This window comes from Zonotrichia albicollis, chromosome Z (genome assembly GCF_047830755.1).
Source record: "Zonotrichia albicollis isolate bZonAlb1 chromosome Z, bZonAlb1.hap1, whole genome shotgun sequence".
In the NCBI taxonomy this organism is placed as follows: domain Eukaryota; kingdom Metazoa; phylum Chordata; class Aves; order Passeriformes; family Passerellidae; genus Zonotrichia; species Zonotrichia albicollis.
The window spans coordinates 55,373,990-55,397,466 of NC_133860.1; the positions used below are offsets into that span (position 1 = coordinate 55,373,990).

The 23,477-nt window shown below is 37.4% G+C and overlaps 1 protein-coding gene across 7 annotated transcripts in view; it reads left to right on the forward strand.

Annotated features, from left to right (window-relative positions):
- Positions 1 to 23,477, forward strand: part of NTRK2 (neurotrophic receptor tyrosine kinase 2) — a 198,548-nt gene that overhangs the window by 16,924 nt on the left and 158,147 nt on the right. For all 7 annotated transcript variants that reach the window (XM_026795193.2, XM_005489802.4, XM_026795194.2 and 4 more), the window contains exons 2-5: positions 2,286 to 2,360; positions 2,579 to 2,650; positions 8,546 to 8,614; positions 11,602 to 11,756. In XM_026795193.2, coding sequence (XP_026650994.1) covers positions 2,286 to 2,360; positions 2,579 to 2,650; positions 8,546 to 8,614; positions 11,602 to 11,756 — 371 coding nt within the window. The remainder of the gene's footprint in view (positions 1 to 2,285; positions 2,361 to 2,578; positions 2,651 to 8,545; positions 8,615 to 11,601; positions 11,757 to 23,477) is intronic.

A 23,477-nucleotide genomic window follows, 5' to 3' on the forward strand; every position in this document is an offset into this window, starting at 1 on the left:
ATGGACCAGTACAAATCTCTTTATGTAGATTGTGTGCTTATTCTAAGAATTGTGTCTGATGTAAATTGTGAAGCTTCATTGGCTTCAGCAGAGCTGAACTATTTTATACTGAGGCTTAACACAGGATGTAATACACTAACAAGTTTTTGTGCAACACTGTAAGTTTTGTGAAGTTCTGGAGTTTCTTGTAGTGAGTGGTTCTGGTTAAATATTTATGTGATTAAAATTGCAGTCTAACATTTGGACTGGTGATATGTGTGTTTAAGTGATGGATCTGCATTTTGGCAGTGTTTGGCAGGTTTTGTGTTTTGGTTTTTTCGCTTTTATTTTTTGGGGGGGTTTTTTGCTTGTTGCTTTTGTTGTTTTTTGGGGGTTTTTGACGGCTTAATTCTTAGCTAGTGCAACTGGTTATTCTGTTTCTTTTCTTTAAATCTGAGTCTCTTCACACTTTGTGTTTCACTATCCATTTTCCTCAATTCCTGCTCTTATGTGATTTCCCTATCTCTATTTGACGACTGGATTACTGTTGTTTGATAACTGAGGACAGGATGAGGAAGAAAGCTTTGGAACCACTTGCATAACTTTATTTTAGCATTTATGAGGTCCAAGTGGCAGAGAAGATTAATGATATTTAACTCAAAAATGAGTTCTTCAGGACATCTTTAAAGGAAGTATGTTCATTGACTTGCAGGACTCTTAGATGAAGGAATTAGTAGATATTTTTATACTGTTTCATCACTATTACTTGGCAAAATATGTAAACTTACCAACCCACAAGAAAAAACCCCAACCAAACAAAATAGATTCATATATATTGAGATATTAAATTACTCTGTCTTAAAAATTCAGGAAAGGAAACATGAAAAACAAAGGACTCTTATCTTCTAATGGATACACTTTGTTAATCTTATTCTGAAAAGTCTTGCAGAAGAGTCAATGTCATATGATGCTGTAGTAATGTGTTCCATCTAGCATCATGCATTCCTTTTATTGCCCTTTTTTTCCCCAAGGGACAATGGATGCCATTAGGGGAAACTTTTTACTTTTCCTGGTGCGTGGTGAGAGCATAGCCCAAGTCAGCGCGGCAGCTTTGGAGGAGAGCCTAACCCAACTTATGGGATTCTCAGGCTTCTGTTGGGATTTAGAAACAAAATGAATTTCTCTTAACAAGGCAATCCATGCACCAGCTCAGGTGCATGAATTGCCTTTGGAAGAGCAATTTACCTTCTTACTAATTCACCGGAATTCCCTTTAAATAAATTCTAAAAAGTGCTTTGAATGAAGAAAAGTTTTCTTCTAACAAAGAAAGACTCATTCATTTTAGGAGAACCTGCATCTTTGGTTAGTTTGTGATGCATGTGACAGCACATGTAGTCTCTCTTTAAGTTTTTTTGGGACTGGGCTAATATTTTGAAATGTGTAGACTCTTTAGCAAGGCATGCCTTAAGTCAGGCGTACTCTTCTGTCCATAATGTCAGAAAAATTGAAGTTTCCACTGATTTATTCTTCCTGGTTTGTGTGATTTCTACTGTGAAACTTTTTCTTGCTGTAGAAGAAGTAATGATACATTTGCTGTGAGCATTTTAATTTCCAGTCTGTGGGGTGTCACTGGCTATTCATAGATCTCACACGGTCATCATACAAAGGACTGGCTTGCATGCCCACATCCTTTTAGGCAGATATGAAGGATATGTGAGTGGACTCAGTACTTTAGTCTGATACAGCAGTTTCTTGTCTCTTAATTTCTGCTTGTGTGTATAACATGAAGTACAACCTTTCCTTTCTCAATTTTCCCATTGCCACACTTCATAAAAACAACTGAAATTACTTTGTGTCAGGGAAAAAATAAGTGTAAAGAACTCATTAAGTTAACATGAGGGAGAAGACTAGGGAAGTACAATTGCATTTCATAAGTGGGGATAACTCCAGTACTACCTTTAAACTTGCCCCCTTTGTTGTTGTTAAATCCATGAGGTAAGGACATGTGTCTTGGAGAATGGTGACATTGCAGTGCAGCTTTATTTGGCCTTCAGGTTGACTTGCTTTCTTCATTTCCCCTGTGTAACAATGAGCTGCTCCCTTGTCCCACAAAGTACCATTTAAACAATAAGGAAGATTTTAAGGAGCGGTTTTGCTTTGCAGCTGGTCTAATTAGGACTTAGAACTAATTACAGTAGGTCAGCAATCATAACTGACTTCCATACATCAGTGCATGATTTCTGAACAGTCAGAAAGTCAAGGAAGGATTCACTTATATACTTCTTTCTGTTTTGCTTTTTCAACAGTTACATCGCAAACCAGCCAAATTTGGAAAGTATCAATGACAATGAGGTTGGATTTTATGTTGGACTTAAAAATCTGTGAGTATGAGATACATTTTATACAACTATTTGTTCTGTATTTCTTTCATAGAAGCATGTATGCCTAACTTTGTGCATTACTGAGGAAAGTTGTAAATCTTGCAGCTCAGCCTTGTAGAGATTTAATCCAAACTCTTATTTTAATATTTTAATATTTTCATTACACTTTTCATCATATTTTAAATTAAAAATTTTAATAGTTTTATTTATTTTCCTAGGACTGTGGTGGATTCAGGACTAAGATTCGTGTCCCGTCATGCATTTGTGAAAAATGTGAACCTACAATACATGTGAGTATTAGAATGCAGAATAGTGTCTGCATTCTAAGTCATAACCACCCATGTGGTTATGTTAATTTATTTATTGTTAATTTATTTCTATCTCTTACCGCTTACTTAATTTAAAAACATTTTAACAAGACAGACTTAGAATGGTCTTCTATTGTTAATTGCCCTTAAATAAGACATATGTAGTAAGGAAGCAGCAGATCATGAAAACATAATGTTTTTATGGAAAAGACCATATTTCCATCATTATTCCATCTCTAGATGTGTACTGTGTCTTTTGTGATAATGTAGCCCAAAGACAATGCCTCTTGAGGGTATGATGTCCACACTGTGCATCACACTCAGTGACATGGTTTGACTAGCTCCAGTCTGTTTTGATTAGCTGAACATATTTTAGCAGCTGCAGAGCAGGAGATGCATGCGTGGAGCACATTTAATATTTTGATGCTTGTATGTGCCCAGAGAGACTGTGATAGAACTGTGAACTGAAGTCCTAGGCGTGATTCACTTAGGAAGCTCACTCAAGATCAGAACTAATGCACCCAGAGCAGAATGTAGGAATGATGTTTCTTTCACACCCAAATGTGATTTGTAGTTCATGACCTACAGGATGCAGAATTTGTACCTGTACAGCTTTTTGACTGTGTTTTCCTAGATTTGTTATGCTTTAGATTTAGCAAAGGATGAACTGATCAAAGTTCTCTTTCTATAACTTTTGTGCCTGCTGTTTGCGACAGACATAGAGTAGCTCACTTTTCTACTTACATGGGAAACTGTGGATCTAGTCCAGTAAAACATGGAGATCATGTGAGTGACTCAGTTTCTCACAAGTACCTTGTTTTAGCTAGATATTCCAAGTGCCTGCTTTAGTCCATACATCTTCAATAGGTGAACACTAACCTGTATTGACATTTAACCAAATGCTTTGCTTTTATCCTAGTGAGATTGGGAAGTCATAATGCCAAACCTTGGCCTTGTAAGACACTTCCTTGAAAAGGAAAGAACTGTGGAAAAGAACACAGGGTTTTGTTTGATTTGATTGCTTTGCTCATGAGATGGAATCACTTTCTGACCAGTGTTTTGTAAACAACAGCAATTAATTTGTGTAAGGAAGTGGACGTGAATGTCCGTTTCTGTCTAGACAGTAATTGCTATCCTTAATAGGGAACAGTCACCAGAGGAGTGTGAACCAGGCCTTGTGAGCCTGTGAAATTTATATCACTTCATATAATCATTAATAAAGAGCTTTTACTGTAATCAGTTGGTAATATAAAGGAAGTATCTTCCAGAGTAAATTCAAGTGTTTGCCCGTGTAACAGTTGCTCAGTGAATTATGACTGTAAACTATGAAACTCCACAAAGCCAAGTGGATGTGCACTGGCTGTGGAAATATGCAATAAGAACATGCTGTCTGAGGGCATATTTGCAGAGGAAGATTTAGTGACTCTGCTGGAAAAGAAGTGGGATTCTCTCTCTGTGCAATGAGGCAGAACAAAGCAAATTCAAGTCTGGGATGAAAGGAATATTGTGTTACATTTTTACATCTTTTCCCCATTGCATTAGCCGCTCTGAGGGAATCTATTGGAATACTGTATATAGATTAGGACACCGAATCTACTCATCTTGAAAGATGCTACAGAGAAGAGCAGTGGAGCCAGAAGAAGCCTGTAAAGCAAGTAATATAAGGAGGCTCAGAGTCTGGGTATGTTCAGTGCAATAAAGAGAAGATTGAAAAGGAGCATATATCATTGCAATAGGGCAAAGAATAATGGTCTGAAAATCAAAGAGGTTGATTTAGATTAGATATAAGGAAGAAGTTTTTTGCAGTAAAGGTGGTGAAATGCTGACACAGGTTGCCCAGAGACATGCGGGATGCCTCAATCCTGGAAGCATTCAGGGTTACATTGGATGGGGCTCTGAGCAAGCTGGTGTAGTTGAAGATGTTGGAGAATTGGAACTAGATCACAGTTAAAGGTCCCTTAAACTATTCTATGATTCTGTGCTTCTATGCTTGTCTTATCTTTAAAAGAAGAGCAGTTATGATGAGGAAAGGAATCAGTTCTCTCCATGAACATGAGTACAGTGTGAGAAATAATGAATTTAGTTTGGAGAAAGATCAATAGAATTTTGGAAGACCTTTCCAGCTGTCTGAGCAGGTAGACACCACAGAAAGTGTGATAACTGGTATGATCCTCTTGAGAGGCTTTTTTCCCTGTTGCCTTAGGGAAATGAGTTTCATGCAGTCACAAAGAGTGTCTGTCTCCAGTGTTTGCTTTTAACCAAAACTTACACAGGTAAACAAGTTTTCAGAAAACTGACTGTTGAATAGAACAGAGACCCTTTCAAAGTTACCACTTGAGGGAAAAGTATCACTGTACATATATGAGCTGCTAGGCTTTACATAATCCAGTTGGATAAGATGCCTTTAAAGTGTTTCAGCCATAAGAAAAGCTTAATTTGAAAATGCAGTCAAACTGGGAATATGTATCTGCTGGTAAGCAGACTTTGGTAGAACTATAACTCATGAAGCTTCTTGTTAGAAACAAATTAGACTGACTTGACATCTGTTCGGTTGATATAGATGAGTTCTTGATGCAGAATAGTTACATTATGAACCAAGAGATTATCCAGTCTCGTACTGTGTTTTCTTTTGGTGGGGATTTAGTAATGTGGGCAGACACAGGATAAACCCAGATAAGATGGAAAATATTAAGTGGCACCAGCTGCTCTAGATGCACAGGACAAAGCAGTAAGTACAGAGGTATTTTTTACAGAGGCTGATCTGTTATCCCTGCAAAATGCCTTTGTTTGTTTTCTTTGGCAAGTCATTATGCACTAAAATGTTTCTGAAAGCCCCAGTGAATCATGGCTTGTTGTCATCAGCAATAAAAATCCTGTTGACTGCTACCTATGAAGGTAGTATAGCTCCTGTTGTGGTTGGGATAGTGAAGACTATTAAGCATTAAAGGAATTTCATTTTGCAAGGGTCTTTGAGCAGTCTTAGATTTTATTTGGAAACAAATTTTTTACTATCCCATAAAGAAAACAAAAGACATTTTTCTGAAGATTGAGGTAACTTTATAAGCATTATTTTTGCTGTGATACTGTTACAGCTTTCTTTTTTCTTCTATGAAAATCTGTTGATGTAGTTAAGGAGCTATATTATATAAAAGTAGTATTTATTTATGAATCATAAAAAAGTATCAGTTTAAAAGGTACTTATTAACATGCATTTTCTCAAGCCCTTTTTTGTGATTTCCTTATTTTCTTGGGAAAACTTATGTAGTCCAAGTATCTTTCTAAAATTTTCTATCATAAGAAGAATTGAGTAATAACATAAACAACAGGAAAATAAATGTCATAATAGATGCTATTAAACTGTAATTAATAGCCTTGCTCATCTAATTTTTAGTGTTTTCACTGCCTCTTATCCAACAGTCTCATTTAAGTAGTGCTGTAGTTTATAAGCTTATTTGCTGCTAACTGTAATGGACCTGTGTTATACACATGCATGGTATATTGCCAGTGCCTTTAAATGTGAAAACATTTCACAGCAAGTGCCTATTTTAAAAAACTTTTAAAAATAGTCATTGTTATGTGTAGTGTATGTATACAGCTCCAGGTATCAAAATGCGTTTGTATCTCTACTGCCTTACTTTAGGTAAGGCGGCCAAAGGAAACCATTTGAGATCAACCTTGCAGCAGATTTCCCCTTGCTTGCACACAGGGCTGGTTCCAGCCATAGGCAGAGCAGGGTGTTGCCTGTGGAGGGAGACTGAGTGTAGCAAAATGGCCCTTTCTTCACCTCTTTCTCCCGGTTCTCCTTAGGTCTGTTCCCTCCTTTCTTGCCTCCCCTTTTCAGAAGCACTATCGGTGATAGAACTGTGCTCATGGTGCTAGCTCTGTAAATCTTTATGTGGTTTCTCAGTCTGGTTTTGTTCTACTCATATTGCCACTGGTTTGCTTTTAGCTGAATTAGGGCTAGCAAGTTTAAAGTGAGCTTGATATTTTCATGTAAAATACAGTCATACTTTTGACTGAATCTGAGTCCTTAAGTTTAGCTTTGGGGCTAAGCTACTCCGGCTCTCTACTCTTGACATATTTTTTTTCTTATAATAAAAAAAAAAACCTTTAGAACCTCAGATGAATTTTCTTTGGCTACTTGCTGTGGTCTTTTTGTGTGCAGTTGAATTGGGAAATTAATTCATATTCTCTTTCTGTGGAAGTGGAAGTGGGATCATTAACTACTTCAAAATAACCCTGACAATGATTTTTTTCACTTAACATGAATTAAAAAGATGACAGTAGGCATCTCTGTAGTCAATAATAGGGGATCACCTTATGAAAAATATATATATAAAATTAAATTTACTGTCAAAATATTGCTTAATGTGATACATTTGCAGCAGGGATCTGCAGGTAAAGTGCTCTGTATATCTGGTTGTCTTTTGGGAAAGATAGGATTTATTTGATCTGCAGGTAAGAGAGGCATGACGTGTGTGGCAATACCACAGGGGCCTCCATACATGCCACTTGTCAGTGTGGGAACAGGAGTGATCTTCCTGTGTGGTGAGTGAAGAGTTTTCCATGGACAGATGGCGTTTGATGTGGCTCCACGTTGGAGGCAAAAGCCCAAGTCAGTATGAGGATCCTGCTTCTTTTATTCAAACTCCCAACACAAAGCATGTGCATACTAGGAAAAAAATGGATAGTGACAGTTTTTGCTTAAACATAACTTCTGTTCTATATGCAAACTACTCCTTAATGTCAATTTATCTGATCAGGGTCCATGAGTTCAGCTGACTAATGAAATAGTAGCTCTTGTGTTTTGCTCTCACATGTAAGGACCAGTCAGTTTGTAAACTTCGGGCTCTTCTTTGCCAGAAGGAATCAGTGATGAAATATAATCTCTTTGATTCTGCTCTAAACATTTTTAGAATATCCAACTTGTAATTTCTGTGAAAATTATCTTGTACTCAAAGATCACATCTGAAAGTTTGGAAGTAAACACTGTGTTCTTTAATCAGATTTATAAAAAAAAAAGATATTTAAACCCGGACTTTATATGCAATACAACAGTAAGTGTGTGGAGCCCCTATGGCACCTTTATAATACCACATAAAACTCATGGTATTTTGGTTCATAACACTGATCTGTGCTTTACTGCTGGCAGTTAAAGAGTTTACTGCTCTCACTATCTTCAATTCATAAACTGATAAGACTGTACAATACAAGCATTATTTTGCTTTGGGGTGGAGAAAGCAGTTTTGTAAGCTGTGAGGGGAGGAGTATTTCTGGTTCCAATCAACATTTCTTTGCTCTGCGTATTGGGAGAAGACCTTTCACTTAATTACCACTGGAAACCGTAAATGCTTAATTGACATAAAAAAGCCCAATACAGGCATTTTACAGTTTTCCTTTTGATCTTCCGTGTGGGTGCATATTGCACATGCAATTTGAAAAGAACAACTAAAAAGCTCTGATGTGGATGTGTGCTAGCATGTGAGGAGGGCTTATATGAGTACAGAGTTCGGTGCAGCATCAAAGAAAGGGATACACCCATTTCACATGAATAAATTGAGCATATAATTAACACCTGGACTTTACAAAATACTTTTGAAACACAGTTAAATCTGCTGCTTTTTTGAAATTGACAAAGTGCTAAAAGTGAAAATATTGATCCCTGTTGAGTTTGATTTTGTATGTACTTGACATTACATGCTGACAGGACTCTAGCCCTTGAAACCATCAAGACTGAGCACTACCCTTTTACAATTGAAGTCAAAGGACTTTTAGAGCTGGTTCTAGTCTTTTATTGCTTTTTCAAGAGAGACAAACTGTATTTTTAGTGTAAGAAGAAGCAATTCTAATTAATGCAATCTTTCTCTTTTGCCATAGCAATTTATCCAGAAACAAGCTCTCGAGTTTGTCCAAGAAGCCTTTTCGCCATCTGGGTTTGTCTGATCTGTAAGTTGTCATTTCTTAAAATATAAGTTTATTTTTGGCTGGAACGGAAGAATAACACTTCAAAGTTTGTTCTCTTGAAGGTAGAGGAATTAGAAGTGCAGTTCTGGTCCAAAGAAAGCATCAATTCTGAACACTTAAATGCAGAGAAATTTTCATTCCAGGTCTTCAAGAAGGTTAGGTATATATTTTACAGCAAAGTAGAGGTCAAAATAGCCTCTTCCTTCAGCTTTAAGATATTTTATTGTGAGATTACTTCACACAAAACTGCTGGTGTTTATTTAAGTATTTGAACTAGTGAAAATACGGTCTTTTGCACATATTCATATAAGACTGTTTCTCATATTCTTATAGTGGTGTGGCTGGCTATTTAAGAGTATTTTTATTTTCTCAAATTCTTGAGTTGCATTTTATGTGCTTTATGTAATTGTTTAGCAATGAAAGCACTAGTAAACATTTCTTTATTGATTTTTTTCAATACTAACATTTTTATTCTCTGTTACATCTGCCATATTTTCTTATTGATGCATGATCCAAAATTTTGGTATTCCTGTGCATTCTCTGCTAATATGCAGAGAGCCTGCAGGAGGTCTGGGAGATCTGGTGGCTGCAGAGGAGAGGGAGGTTGCTCTCCTGGATCTCAGATCAGAGTCAGAATTTGTCCAAAGTGCCAGTCCAAGTATGAACTGCCTGCCATGCAATCCTAGTACTCTTCATCTGAACTTCAGCATGTGAGAAGAGAAATGAGCAAATCTCAGTGGCACAAAAAGAAGTTATGCCCCTTAGGTATATTTTGTTGATAATTAAGTTGGTATAATTATTTTATTTTTGGCCCTGGGAACACTGCTCACTGGAATATTTTTTAATAACTTGAGTTGAGCTCTCCAATGAAGAGACCAGCTAGTTGCAAAGCTCTCCCATTGCTCCATGTTCTTTGTTGTTCTGTTGCTTCTGCATGAAGAAGCAGGGCAAATGTAGTGGGAGTGAACCAGATATGAGGAAAATGGATAGTGTGAAGGTTAAAGAGAGTACTATTTGAGGTATGGAGACAATGCATGACGATGTACAAGTTGAGGAAAAAAGGGGATACAAAATTGAGGTAGAGTGTTGTGGACTTGGGAGAAGGAGTGCAGGACTAGACAAACTGAAGTTATGCAAACAAATGTTATGATAAAGTAAGAGATAAACAGAGATAAACAGATGGGGGAAGATGAGGGAAAGGAAGTGGAGGGATAAAAGCAGAGCCAGAAAGGAGAACAAGCAGTGGTAAAATCAGTATAGTTTAACAGTTCTGTTAATAAGATCAGAAACAGAAGAGCAGGAAGTGTGTTGGTAGGTGAATCTGAGAGATGAATGTTGCCATAAATAGCTTCTGAAGAACTTCCCCTCAACCTGACAAACAAGCATGTTTGTCCTGTCAGTACCTTTGCATATCAAAATGTAAAGGGATGAGAAGTTTAGAATAAAGTGAATTGAAGTATAGCCACCAGATATTACAGAGAAGGAGATGCCACTTTGGAAGGTTTCTTCTAGAACAAATGAACTGCAGCCATAAGATTAGAGCAACCAAGATAAAGACTCGGAATTTGCTTTCTGTAGCTCAGAATTTTTATTTCACACAAGTGTCTGTAGAGGGGCATTATGCATCCAGCATCCTGCCAATGATGTGCCTAACTCCTTAGATGGGGTTGGCACAAAATAAAACACTAGAAGAAGACTGCTCAGCCATTGGTCAAGAGAAATTTCTCTTTTCAGGATAGGATGAAACAGAAGATAGAAGTAAATGTCACTGTTTTGAAAATGCATGAGATAAGCTTTGATCCAAGGAGTTATCATGTTCGTACTACGTCTTGTGCAAACAATTTTTGTTCATGCTGCGTGTTAAAGTTCATAGGATGACTTCTGTGATTACAGATTGCTCCTTCAGAGACTTTTGAGGATCTCTGCAGTTGTTTCTCCTCAAAGGACTCGAGATGGCTTTTTGGAGAACTGCTCTAATAATACCATTTTTTTCATGATTTGCACACTTCCTGTCTTCAGGAGGCATTGTGATTCTGCAAGAAACTTGAGTTTCTGTACATAAAAATTACCTCTGAAACTTTGTTAAGAATGACTGTTCTCCTGATAATGGAATGCCTTAAACAGACACTTGCTCACTCACTTTATTGGATCTCATGTATGCCAGTAGAAGGACAAATAATACTGGTCGCTCTTTATGTAGATATGTTTCTGTTCATATTTAATATGCATGTAATTGCATTATACTGTTGTGTAGTTTTATTACATTTTAAAACTGCAGTTTGTTAGGTCTGCTAACCTGTGGTTTAAATTCCAGGCAGGGTACTGTACCAATTTGTATTTCAGGATCATTTTTTCATTTAGTATTTCTTCATGACATTGCCTATGGTTTTACTGTGAGGTTTTTCTAGAGTGTTGTAGCAGATGAATTTTAAAGATTAGGTGAAATCCTTTTTTGTGATTAAAGTTGGAAGAGTGTGTGTATAATCTGAGACTGTTTGACTTCATAAAGAATTTACCACTCCACAGCAGTAAACCATTTCTGAGGTAACTGAGTGATGGCTCAGGTGTAGAAGAGATGAATTCTAATCACTTCCTGATTTATTAAATAAAATGGATCTTCTTGAGCGGCCATTCTCCATGGGCTCCTGACTTACACGGATGAATTTGAAATAGTAGCCAAATCCCTTGTGTGGTCTCTCCTTCCTATGATATTCTGGGCCCTCAGTGGGTGCACCCCTTAATTCCCTCCAGGGAAACTGTTGCCAACTTGGCAGCTTATTCTGCACTGACTTTACCAAGGGTGCGTGTGTTATGCCGCTTAATTAAAGGATTCATCCTGTCTTCCTTAATCTAAATAACTAACTTATGTTTTCACCCAGCTGAATGCTTGGAGCCCCCCTGCCCCTCGATTTTTTTTCCTATATGCGTGGCATATAACCTTCTAAAAAAATTGGTGTTTTTTCCTGTAGGATATTGGTGGATAATCCATTCAAATGTTCCTGTGAAATCATGTGGATCAAGAAATTTCAAGAGACCAAGTTTTACACAGAAACTCAGGACTTATATTGCATAGATGATAACAATAAGAAGACAGCCTTGCTGGATATGAAGGTCCCGAACTGCGGTAATATTCTTTTAACATAAAACTACTGCTAAGTTATTGTGAGCCAGGCAAAAACAAACATGTTTTCCTACAAAGTACTTCTCAGGATGTTAACAGTGCTCTAAAGGAAAGGCTGATGGTCTGTCAGTGTTTTTTTGTGCCACATGGAATGGTTCTTGGAACGTCATAGAATTACAGGATCACAGAATATCCTGAGTTGGAAGGGACCCATCAGGATCATGGAGTCCAGCTGCTGGCCCTTCATGGGACACTCCAAGAGTAACACCATGTACCCAAGAGCATTTTCCAAATGCTTTTTAAGTCAGACAGGATTGGTGCTGGGACCAGTTCCATGGGGAGCCTGTTCCAATGCCCAGCCACACTCCTGATATCCCCTAAATTCCCCCGACTCATCTTCATACCATTTCCTTGAGTCCTGTCATTGGTTACAAGTGTGAAGAGATTGGTGCCTGCCCCTCCTCTTCCCCTTAAAGGAAGTTGAAGACACCAGTGAGGTCTTCCATCAGTCTTTCTGATGGGGTCTTTCTAACATGATGTCACATTTTCTGGACTCTAGAAGCAGAGTGGGAAACTGGGGTCCCCAGCAGCAGGCAGGCAGGAAGGAAAGAGGGCAAGAAGATATTAATGGAGGGCTGATTTGGATAGGAAAAGCTATAAGTGAATGTGACCTGTAGGAGAAATTGCACTTTTCCTCCTTCCATTATTGTCCATTGAGCATCATTTTCTCCACTGCCTTTGTGGAGGTTGTGACATCCTCTGGTAGCAGCTGGCCAAAGAACAGCCATGGTGGGGATCACTGCAGGCTCAGCAAGTGCAGCATTTACTGTCAATAATGTATTTCGTGGCCTCATATCACTGTTGATCTTGTGCCCAGCTTCTTTCTGGGGCCAGGCATGGTGGCAGAAATGATGTCAGTATCTCATGCAGTCAAATAACCCCCACGTGTTCCGGGAGTCTTGTGAGCTGTAGAGTTGGTCTTGTGTGCTCCAGGATCTGATTTGCCTGAAATGAGAGATAGAATACCTAGCTGAGATAAATGGACCCAACCTTCTGCTCCAGCTGGATGGACTAGATGGTAGATTAATGTGCTGAGTGTAGAGAGGTCTGAGCTGTTGGACTGAGATCAATTACTGCAAGAAAGAAATTTCCAGCACATTTTGTAACATTCTTAGCTGGTGCATCTAGAAGCTACCAGGCTGCTAGGATTTTCCTTTGAACCCTTCTGGTGTTAAATACACAGAATTAAACCTGCGAGAGATTAGTTCTTTCCCCTGATTTCTTAACCATCTGCAGCCAAAACAGGCTTGTCCCTGGGCCCTGGATGCTCTTTGGGTGCATATATGTGCACAGGTGCATGCATCCTGTGGGCATATCTTGACTTGTCATGACAAGGAAAGGTGGTACTTCCAAATAGAAGAGGAAAAGGAGGAGGAAAAGTGGGCATATACAATATTTAGGTTGGAATTTGCAATGTGTAATTCGCATATGGAAAGCATGTATTGTATTGAAGATCTGAGTGGATGCCAGCAACATGCCTACAAATAATTTATGTTAGTTTACAGGGTCCAAATATCACCAAAATTTACATCACTTTTCCTCTCCCTTTTTTTCTTTTGTTTTAGCAGCTGTTTCCTCTTAATTTATCTTTTCAAAATTAACCAATATAGGACATAGATTTTTAATAAAGATGACAGCACATCCTTTTCCTAGACATAGAGTAGAGAATGCCTGGTGAAGAGCAATGACCCCCATATTTGTGGGCTGTGTTCTGGAAGATATCTGAAAAATTGAGTGCATGGCTCTTCGTTTCAATATCTTCATGGGTATTTTTCTGTATTTTAAAGGACAAGACTTAGTTTCAAAATAAAACCATGGGTGAAACTGGTATATTTCATTTTCAGAACCTTTTGGGAGGCCAATATGTAGAACTGAAACAGAAGAGAAATTAAATTTTTGAAATATTGAATTTTTTTCCTGTGAACCCTGGGATGTTTTTTAGCTCCCTTTGATGTAAAGAGAAATAATTGGACATGAAGGCTTCTGCATTTTTTTAGTGAAACATTTTCTCTGCTTTTCTAATGTTCTCTGCTAATGAAATGATTCCACCTCATCTTCTTGGTGATTTTTTTTTTTTTTAGTTTGTAAACTAAGCAAAAGTGTCGTCTTCTTTGTGTTACTAAGGTGTTACTTCATAGTCTTATAGTAGGAGGCCTATGTGATCACAGTATGTGATAAATGTTTTGATAATAGGTTGTCTTTCTGCTGTGTGCTGTAAATAAATCGTTTGCTGGGAAGTAGGTTGAGCCCACTGTGGTTTATTGATCATAGGACTTTGGTTTGTAGGTAATTGATGAGAAAATTAGGAAATTTCTGTGGTCCTTTGCTAACTGTTTGTACGGTGGGAGTGTTCAATAATGTGCTCATTAAAGATTGCCATTTAGATGTCATCAGCTTCGTGATTTAATTTCTTGAGGTTTAAAGTCAAGTATGCTCACTCTCCAGAAGATCCTCTCCAACTGCAATATTAAAAGTGTCAATCAATAATTATTTTTCCAGCTGCATTTGAAATGTATGTAGATATGATGAAAATAGTCAAATTCTTCTAGGTTTTAGGATCATGTGTAATTAGTGTGTCAAAGATTTTCAAGTTGCATCTACCACAGTAGCAGAGCCTTTTGTGTATAGAGATGGTCATGTTCAGTTTTGCCATTTCCAGAGCATTTGCCAGTTATCTGTACAGGGTGGACAGCACCACCACCTGGGACATCTCCTTTTGTTTCCATCTGGTAAATAGCTCTAGTAAATCAATGAAGAGAACTAAATGAGTAAACACTTTATTCTTATTAATGCTTCTAAGCTCTCTTGGTTATTACCACCAGTGTCTTAAGTCCTTGGAAGTGGGGCATGTTCTGTGCCTTGGGTGAGGTTACTTAAAAGACTGTCAGTCTACAGATCACCTGGAGCTTGCTGCATGCCAGGGAGGCAGGAGCACATCCTTGGGACTGATTGTTGATATGTTGCTTGCCCCTCTGGCAGACACTTACTGAGCCATTACCATTGATTTCAGTGATACAGAAAGAAGTCTTTTTATCTTCTGGTGTTTTGGGAAAAGGCGTGGCTTCTACAGCTGTCTCTGCAGTCCTGTACAGAATTTGTATTGCCTTGCATCTCAGTCTGTTTAATGGCATTTTGACTTATCTGGCCAATTTAGTTTTGTATATGGAGACGTCATGCTGAACTTGTCTTTCGGTTTTGCTTACTGTGCCAGCCTTGGATGCTTTTCTTATCATACATTGTTTCTTTAGGTGCCTTCTTTCTTATCACTGGTCAGGTATGCTAGCTACAATCTACTGAACAATGTTGCAGATTAGTTCCCTGTGTTAATATGCTTTACATATCACTAAGGTATATTCAGAATGTCTGGCTATTTACATCTGCAGCCTGTCAGCAGAACTGTTGTCTTATCTAAGACCTATGTAATTTATTGAATGTTCACATTCTTTGCCTGTCTTTTCTCCTGCACACAAACTACCATGGTGTTGCTCTTAGTGCTTACCAAAATACTTGTGTATGTATGACTGAAAAAATTTTAGAAGTTTTTGTAATGCAGAATTTCAAGCTAAAATAACTGCTTACTCATTTCTTACTTGTTGGGGAAACCCATGATTTTAACAGGCAATTGCTCAGATGACTGAAAATGGACTGGAACTGGGTCTAGCTTCATTTAAGCCTGTTTCTGGTGATTTTGTTTTTTGTGCTAGAGGTAAATAAGTTCGTGGCAAAATGAGACTGGAGGCATGTGGTCATAAATCCAAGGAAGGAATAAAGGCAAACTGAAGGATTGACACATTTATTTCTTTGAATTTACAGAAAAGATTTGTACTACTACTGAGCCAATAAAATAAACATTAGATGTTAAGCAATTGCAGTACAATGCAGTCTAAAACCACAAGCAAAGGCATAATCCAGTGGGTGTTGACATTCTTTTCCACTATCAGCTAGATTTCATTGATAAGCATATTAGAAGGAAAATATTACAGGCAGAATTGAGTTTTAAAAAATACTTAAATGTTCTCAGTGTTTATATTTCAGAATATTCGTGGATTCTCTAGCCTGTGTTGTTTATTTTGGCACAAGAACTAGATGTGGTGCATGATGTGTAAAGGCAAACTCTTCTTATTTTCTCTGTAAGAGTTTTAATTCATACCTGTGATCGTGGGCTAGGTGAAAAACTTCATTTTTTTGAGAGACTTTGACAGTAATGGAATTTCACTGTTGGTCTCAAGCTGAGTTAAAACTTTCCAAACGTAATTGGAAGAATTTTCTAGCTTGTAATTGGAAATAACCAAAATTTTATGGAATTTGAAAAACAACAGGAATCCCAAAGATACGTATATAACTTTCTTCTGAACATGGAACCTATTTGTGAATCAAACCTCAACTTTCATACAGACGTTTATACATTACAATCTATGTAAATCAGGGATTGTTAATGATGATAGCTGAGCCACATGTGGCATATATGAATGTCTCATGTTAAAAAAAAAGCCAGTTTTTGTTTGATAATACTGATTCAAGTTCTGCTTTAGTGTCAACAAAGGAGATTTGTAATACAAAGTAGATTAGAAATAGAAAGAAGTAAAGCATTATCCAAGAGAAAGAAGTATCTCTGAACTCATGATATTGTGCAGATTTACAGAGGTACTCTCTGTGCCTGACTTGACACATCTGTGTAAGAGTGGAGTTCTGACCTGCTAAGGAGAATCACTCTCTTTGACTCTTTTGTGGTGAGAGTCTTACTTTGCTCTGTCTAGGTGAAGACTGATGACTAGGTAACTCCACCTGAAATCTGAAGAAAGTACTGTTTTCTTTAAAAGAGGAATCCTTTCTTCAATGCATCCCTTCAGTAATATACTTGGCATATGGTATACTTGGTACCAAAAGTGAAACCCATCGTTTTACTTTTTTTATGTTGTTCTCTGAAAATATTCCTGTTTCAGGATCACATGCTTATCATGTTGCAACATTAGGCAGGTCAGCATTATTTTGAGTTTTTCTGGATGCACATGAAATTCTGCAGATAACAATACTGAAACTGCATTACATACTCTTGGTGAATTAGATGCCATTTGTTAGAGGTTTGCTTAAGCTGGCTTGGGCCTCATTAACTGACACTTCAAAGGCTGTTTAACTCTCTTCAGTTCATCTGTTAAGCTTGTGGCTGACATATTCAGCCCAATGACACTACCTGTTTTTGGTTTTCCTTTGAAAGCTATTGTGGCTCAACTGTAGCTTAAATACCATGTTAGAACAATTATACAAGGTGAAATTTAATTTCCTTAGCCATTCATGAAGGCGGGATACCTTCATGATACTACTAGCAAGAGAACTGTTGGTAATGTTGATAGCTTCTGTAAAAACACTTCTCTCAAAATTCTTGCAAAGTGCTTATATTATTACAGACGACCAGGTAATAATATGCAAGATCCTATTTTATTCAGCACCTTAATATTAGAATCCAGAGTACACCTAAGGATCTTAAAAGAAAAGTTCTGGGAATAAGTTAAGGAGCTGATGTAAACCTTGGAGATGTAAGCCCTTCATCTGATTTGAAATATCAGCAGCAACCTTTGGAGCTTCTGTAGAGGTTGACTGCAGATGAGAACTTGGTGTCCAAATGAATTTGTGTGGGTGCACATCTCTTGCTGGTTTTTGGCTGCACTGTATTCATGATGGTTTTGAAGCCCTGGATGGTGATGGTGTCACAGTTCTGTGGAGACAGATCTTGTTGCTGCGGTCGTGACGAGGAGATAGCAAGTGTTGTAGCCTTTGCTGTGGCATGTGCTGGCTCTATGTAAAGAAGTTTGCTTCTAGTGAAAGTTTTAGTTACGTATGGAGTGATGCAGTGTTTAAAGGCAAAATAAGAGTGCATTTGATCTGGGAAAGCAATACTTTAAATAAGACTCATCATTTTCTGGTATAGACTGTACTTGTTTAATTGTTTTCTGTAAAGGTTCCTGATTGAGAGTGGCATTCAGGCATGCCATGAGAGGAGGGAGATTTCATTTAGTATTTTAAAATATTTGGGAGGGTTAATGAGCTGCCATAACTTTCATTCTGCCTCCCAACAGAAATACATTCTGCCCAGCCTATGCAAAGTATCTTTGGTACATTTGGTCATTGTGGAAAACACCCATCAATATTTACTCTGCCACATGGCAAGCATATGTCTATTCAGTGGTGATTCAGTGCTTTATTCAATGGCTGTGTATTCTCTTGAAGATCTGAAGTAATTTTTATTCAGGTTTTTTAAATTTACATTCACACACTGTGGGCAGAGTATGGAAATCTGGGGAAATGGGTCATAATCCCAGATTCATTTTCATCTTTTCTTCTTATACCTCTAAGATTAACACCTTTACTTTCCATTTTAACCTGTTGGAAATGTAAAGTTTTGTTGTTGGCAAAATCTTAGTGGAGTGATTGTAATGCATGGTGGTTAATATCATGAAATGAAGACTGGAGAGGAAAGGGATCTTAGAGCTTCAGAAAAAAAATGGAGATGGAGATCTTTGGGATCTGGAAGATAAATGAAAGATTAAATTTCATTTTAAATGTTCTTTATTTCTGCTAATTCTGTATATTATTTGCCTAACATATTTTTTTCATCTTCATTGAATTTATTTGTGCTTGTCATCTTGTTACAACTTCCCTGAGATTTCTGCAATTTTCTGTGTACTGAGGATTGTGATTCTGTGGTTGTGATACAACAGGAAATGGAACAATTCCAAAACAGGAACCACAACAATTGTTTGTGATTCTTTCATTCATGCTTTGCTTGTAAATTTTTGGGGTATAGTTTTTTAGTCTTTGAAGACACAGCTAGGCTGGAAATCTGGCTCAGGGCTTATTGGCTACAGGCCTTTGTTAAGTGAAACCCAAGAGGTGAATCACATATCCAACAGCTCTTATCTTTATAGCTAGAATTACTAGAATGTTTCTCACTATTTTTGTTTGTTTGTTTGTTTTTTGTTTTGTTTTTTTAAACCCTTGAAAGCACATAGGAAAAGACCTCTGGAATTAGTAAACATTACTGCCTTTTCAAACAAGGCACAATTTCAATAGAATGATACAAGGAACATTGTATCATTGTATCTTGCTTTCCATAACAGCCAGTTTTGAGCAAGTAAGACCTTTGAAATTTGCAGATTCACGTGACACTGTGGATGATTGCATTGTCAGCCATCCTGTTTTCAGGCTCCAGACAAGTAGTGGCTGTTACCAGGTTGTACTGTAGTGAGGTAATTATTTGCATGCTTTGTCCCTAGAGTGAAAAAGCCAAACCAGGAGAAACAAGAACCCTAGACTTTATTGGAATCTTATGTGAGGAAAGTAGACTGATTTTAATCACTGTGTCCTAAGAATTGCAGTGGATGTTTTAGAAATTAGTGGTTCTGGTAGGCTGCCTTTAATGGTTCAGTTTGATAGATGGTTGCTGCCTCAGTATTATTTTAGTAATTCTGTGTCTGATATATTTACTAAAAAGATGGGTTAAGGATTTCAGGTGAGGATTAAAATTGCCTGGTTAAAAATCAGATGCAGAAAAAATTGTCATTTTTTCACGGTATCTTCTTGTTACACAACAAATTGACCTTCAAAAACATGCCAAGCAAACAGAAGATGACATGGGCTGTACTGAAAACCATTTAGTGATTCAATAGCAATATTGAATTTGCAGTATTCTCGCAGGTACTAATTTTTTCATCATGTAATTTCTTAGGTGTTAGTGAGGCTAATTGACCATATTGAGATAATTTTTAAAGGTTTTTTAGCGACTGGAAAAAATCCTAGAACTGAGCAAGTGAAAGTTGAAGCAGAAAAAGTGAGTCTGGTATTAATTTTGTAAAAATTTTTATTACTTTTTATTTTTATTGCGGATAGTGAAACAGTATCTTTGGTGCAAGGATGGATTTGCTTCTTCTGGCTTAAGACCACCTTCTTTTAAATGTTCCTTTAGCATACTGGCTAAGGTTCTTTGTGCTAAGAGTTGAGTTACAGAGTAGAGTTTTTATTTCTCTATTAGATCATATCCTTCCTTTGACATATAGTGACACTCTGGCTCTAGGAAGGCCAGTCTAGGTTTTCTGTAGAAAGTAATAAGTAGCATCATGAAGACTTGGAAAGCCCTGTAGGAATACAGGCACATTCATTTTCTTAATTTCCATTGACAGTTGTGTAGCCAAATGTAGTAAACTTTGAAAATGGCATCCAAAGTGTTGGTTTTGTGGTTGCTGAAGTCCCTGCTGTGCACAGGGAAGATGTGACTCATTCCCTAGTGATGCTTGACAGTTTCACTGTCTGATGGCTTTAGGCCATCCTTTTGCACTGATGATGGTCTGTGAAGGTAAATGCCCTCCCTCCCCAAACCCTACTTTAAGGAGTGTTTGTTTCTCCTAAAGCATGAGATGGTATTTGGAGAGACTCAGCTGACATAAATGAGCTCCTCCTGCTTGTCTCTAGTTCTGTCTAGTTGTGCTGGAGTGAGGGAAGTAACTGCTTATTCTAATCCAGAGCTGCCTATTCCTGAGAATAAAGTTTAATCATGCTGAATATGAGAAAATACATTCTGTATGTGGTGAAATCATATAGCTATTATGTACTAGTGCGTAATGGAAACACATGGATTTTAGTGTATGATTTCATCTCTCAAACTGTGTTACTCTCTACATTACAGTTTAAAGTTCTCAGTAGTGGGTTCTGTCCTCCCATTTTTGTAGAGACTGAAAAGATTTGAATAAATTATTAAAAAGAAAGAGATCTTGAAAAACAAAATAAAAGAAAGTAGTCTTAAAATGATCATTCAGAAGCTCACTTTACCCTGTTCCACCAGAACAGGAAAGTACTCAATAAATTTGAATGTCTGAGAGAAATTCCAGAACTCGTAAAAGGAAGAGGCTCTTGTATGCAACCTGTATACAACATATTGTTGAGGAAGGATAAGGCCAAGAATTTAGCAAACTTCAAATACATAGCAAAAATCAATCAGGTATAAGAAAGATTATTGCTGATATCCAGAGTTATAATAATTAATTCTATCAAAGTTTGGAACAGAGACTGTGGTTTGAGTTTTGAGGCATGGATTAATCTGTCTGACAGATACCAAGATGAAACTTGTGGAAGGATGATGTCATGTCTACCTTGTAGAGGCCCTTATGCTACAGTCTAATCTTACTATGCTGGCAGTATACAAAAATATTTGATTGTGCTATCTGCTAACGTTGTATCAACTGCTGTTTACAAAGTCCTTTAAAATGTACATCCCTGTCAACAAAAGTGGCAACTATCTAAACCACCGTATTTAATCAAATTAGCTCAGGAATAAAGGCAGTGTGGTTGGCTATTTATGTAGTTCTATAGGAGTTAAAGTGTTACTGGCCAATATAAATGGTCTCACACTACACTGGGCATACAAACTGAGCATTTCTGTATGTTAAGGTCCATTGTGTTCTTTTAGCATGCAGTTATTTTTCAGTACAGATTTTGCTGCTTAATGTCATTGCTTTGCTGGTAAAGGCAATGTATCTCATGTCTAGATGAGGCCTTATGTGACTGTCTTGCTTTTGCCAAATAGAGCCACATCTCAACTAGGTGGATTCTACTGTGGAGCAGTCTTGGTGCCACTGGAAAGCAAAGCAAAATCAGCCTGCAGTTAAAGCACACTATCTCAACATATCCAACTAGAAAAAATGAATCCTGAGACAATTCTTGGGTTTTCCACCCATCTTGCAACTGGGAAGAAGAGTAAAAGAAAACACACACAATAATGTGATTTCTAATCTATTCTAATTCCATTCCATTCCATTCCATTCCATTCCATTCCATTCCATTCCATTCCATTCCATTCCATTCCATTCCATTTGTAGCTTTTTAGATGCAGGGGCCTTGCAATTGGTTTTTAGAACTTCATGAACATACACCATAAAAGTGCTATTATTTTATAGCCTTCTAGCAGGATGCAGCATGATGTAGTTGTTTCCATTAGAGATATAACACCAACATGACATGTGCAGACTTCTGCAAATAAAAATAACTAGATCTAGTTCTCAGTGGGAACCAGAGCCAGTACCAGAGGAATTAAACTTCAGTTGCTTATACTATGAATAAACACATTGCAGGAAGAAGTTGTCTCAAAACTTAACAGCTATTTAAAGGAGAGCTCTAAGGGACAAAAGTTATTTTTATTTTTGCTTGCATGAGAGATTTCACATGAAGTGATGTGTTAGTAGGAGCTGTGCCAGTTTGCACAATGTAATTCTAATCTATCATGTACACCTCCTCCCAAGTGGTGGGGTTAAGAAGTGTGGGGATCTTTATTCTCCTTGCATGTTTGGGTCTGACAAGAGTAATTGGAATAGTATTTAGAGGTGTTGTGGAAGTGTAACTTTATAAAGCAAATTATCTCATTACTTCTCCCCTTGTTCTCTAACTAGCATAATTAATATCCAAATGTTCCCTAAGATTAGTTTTGTTTCCTGCTCAGCTAGTTGACAGACACTGGTGAGATCTGAATTCACAGCAGGCTAGAGCAGATGGCTACTTTCGCTAACAGATTACTGCATCAAGGCATACAAACTCCCCAGCTCTGTCTCAATAAACTTCAACACATGATTTATAAAGTGAATATAATAGAAGAAATCCATGATGCCTATAATGGGAATCATATTACCACACTGCTTAAAACACTGTGAGAATTGCCTGAGCAGTTATCGTGTACTTGTTCTGATCTTCAAATCTTATTAGGCAGGAAAGCATTGTCTGGAAAATTATTCATCTTCTTTTCTGTCTTGCTTCCAATCAGTTATATTTTATTGAACTAATTTAAGGGAGGTTTCCAATACATCTAGCTTCTGTGGAACCTCCAGCAATCATATGCATATGTTCACAGTGATTTGATGGTTATTTATTTGTTTAGGACCTTTTACATAAAGAAGAATTTCTCTGCTAAACTTCTATACCACCAAGTCCATGCTGAAACTGCTGTAATCTCAACTAAAAAACACAACCAGAGAGAGCTGCTGTTTCAGAAAAAGAAAATTAATTGCAAAATAATGCATAAATGTCCTGCACAGCAGATTATTGAGATGATAAATTGCAAGTAAAATTTGCCTGGAACAGTTGATGTGAAATGCCTCATATAGGAGAACAAGACTCTTTGCAGAGTGTAGCAGATTCAAATGATGACCCGGTATCTTTTAAGAAGGATGTTATTTCTAGAGTGATGCATAAATATTTGTTACATAAATAAATACAAAATGTGAATCCCTCTGTGCCTGAAATCTACTGATATGGCTAGTATTATTTTGGAGAGGGCAATTGTGTATTTCTTTATGGTTTTGTAAACATTCCACAAAAATTTACACTCTGGGAAGTTCCCATTGCTTTGGATGCCTTAAAACAGAGCACAGAGTGGTTTATAACTCTGTAAGATGGAGGGGGAGTTCTAATTCTTGTAAAACCTGGTCTTGTTTCCTCATGAGTGTATCTCACTGCTTTTCTGCTTTTCTGAGGACAATAGAAAAATCAGTTGATGTGCCTTGAGTAAAGCCCTGTGCAAATGTTAACCCTCTCTTCTGTCCTTTCCCTTCTCTAGTTCAATCCATTAAGTACTGTGTTCTCCTCTTTTTGAGCTTAAGTTCTAGGTTTTTCCCTGTTTGCTCTGAG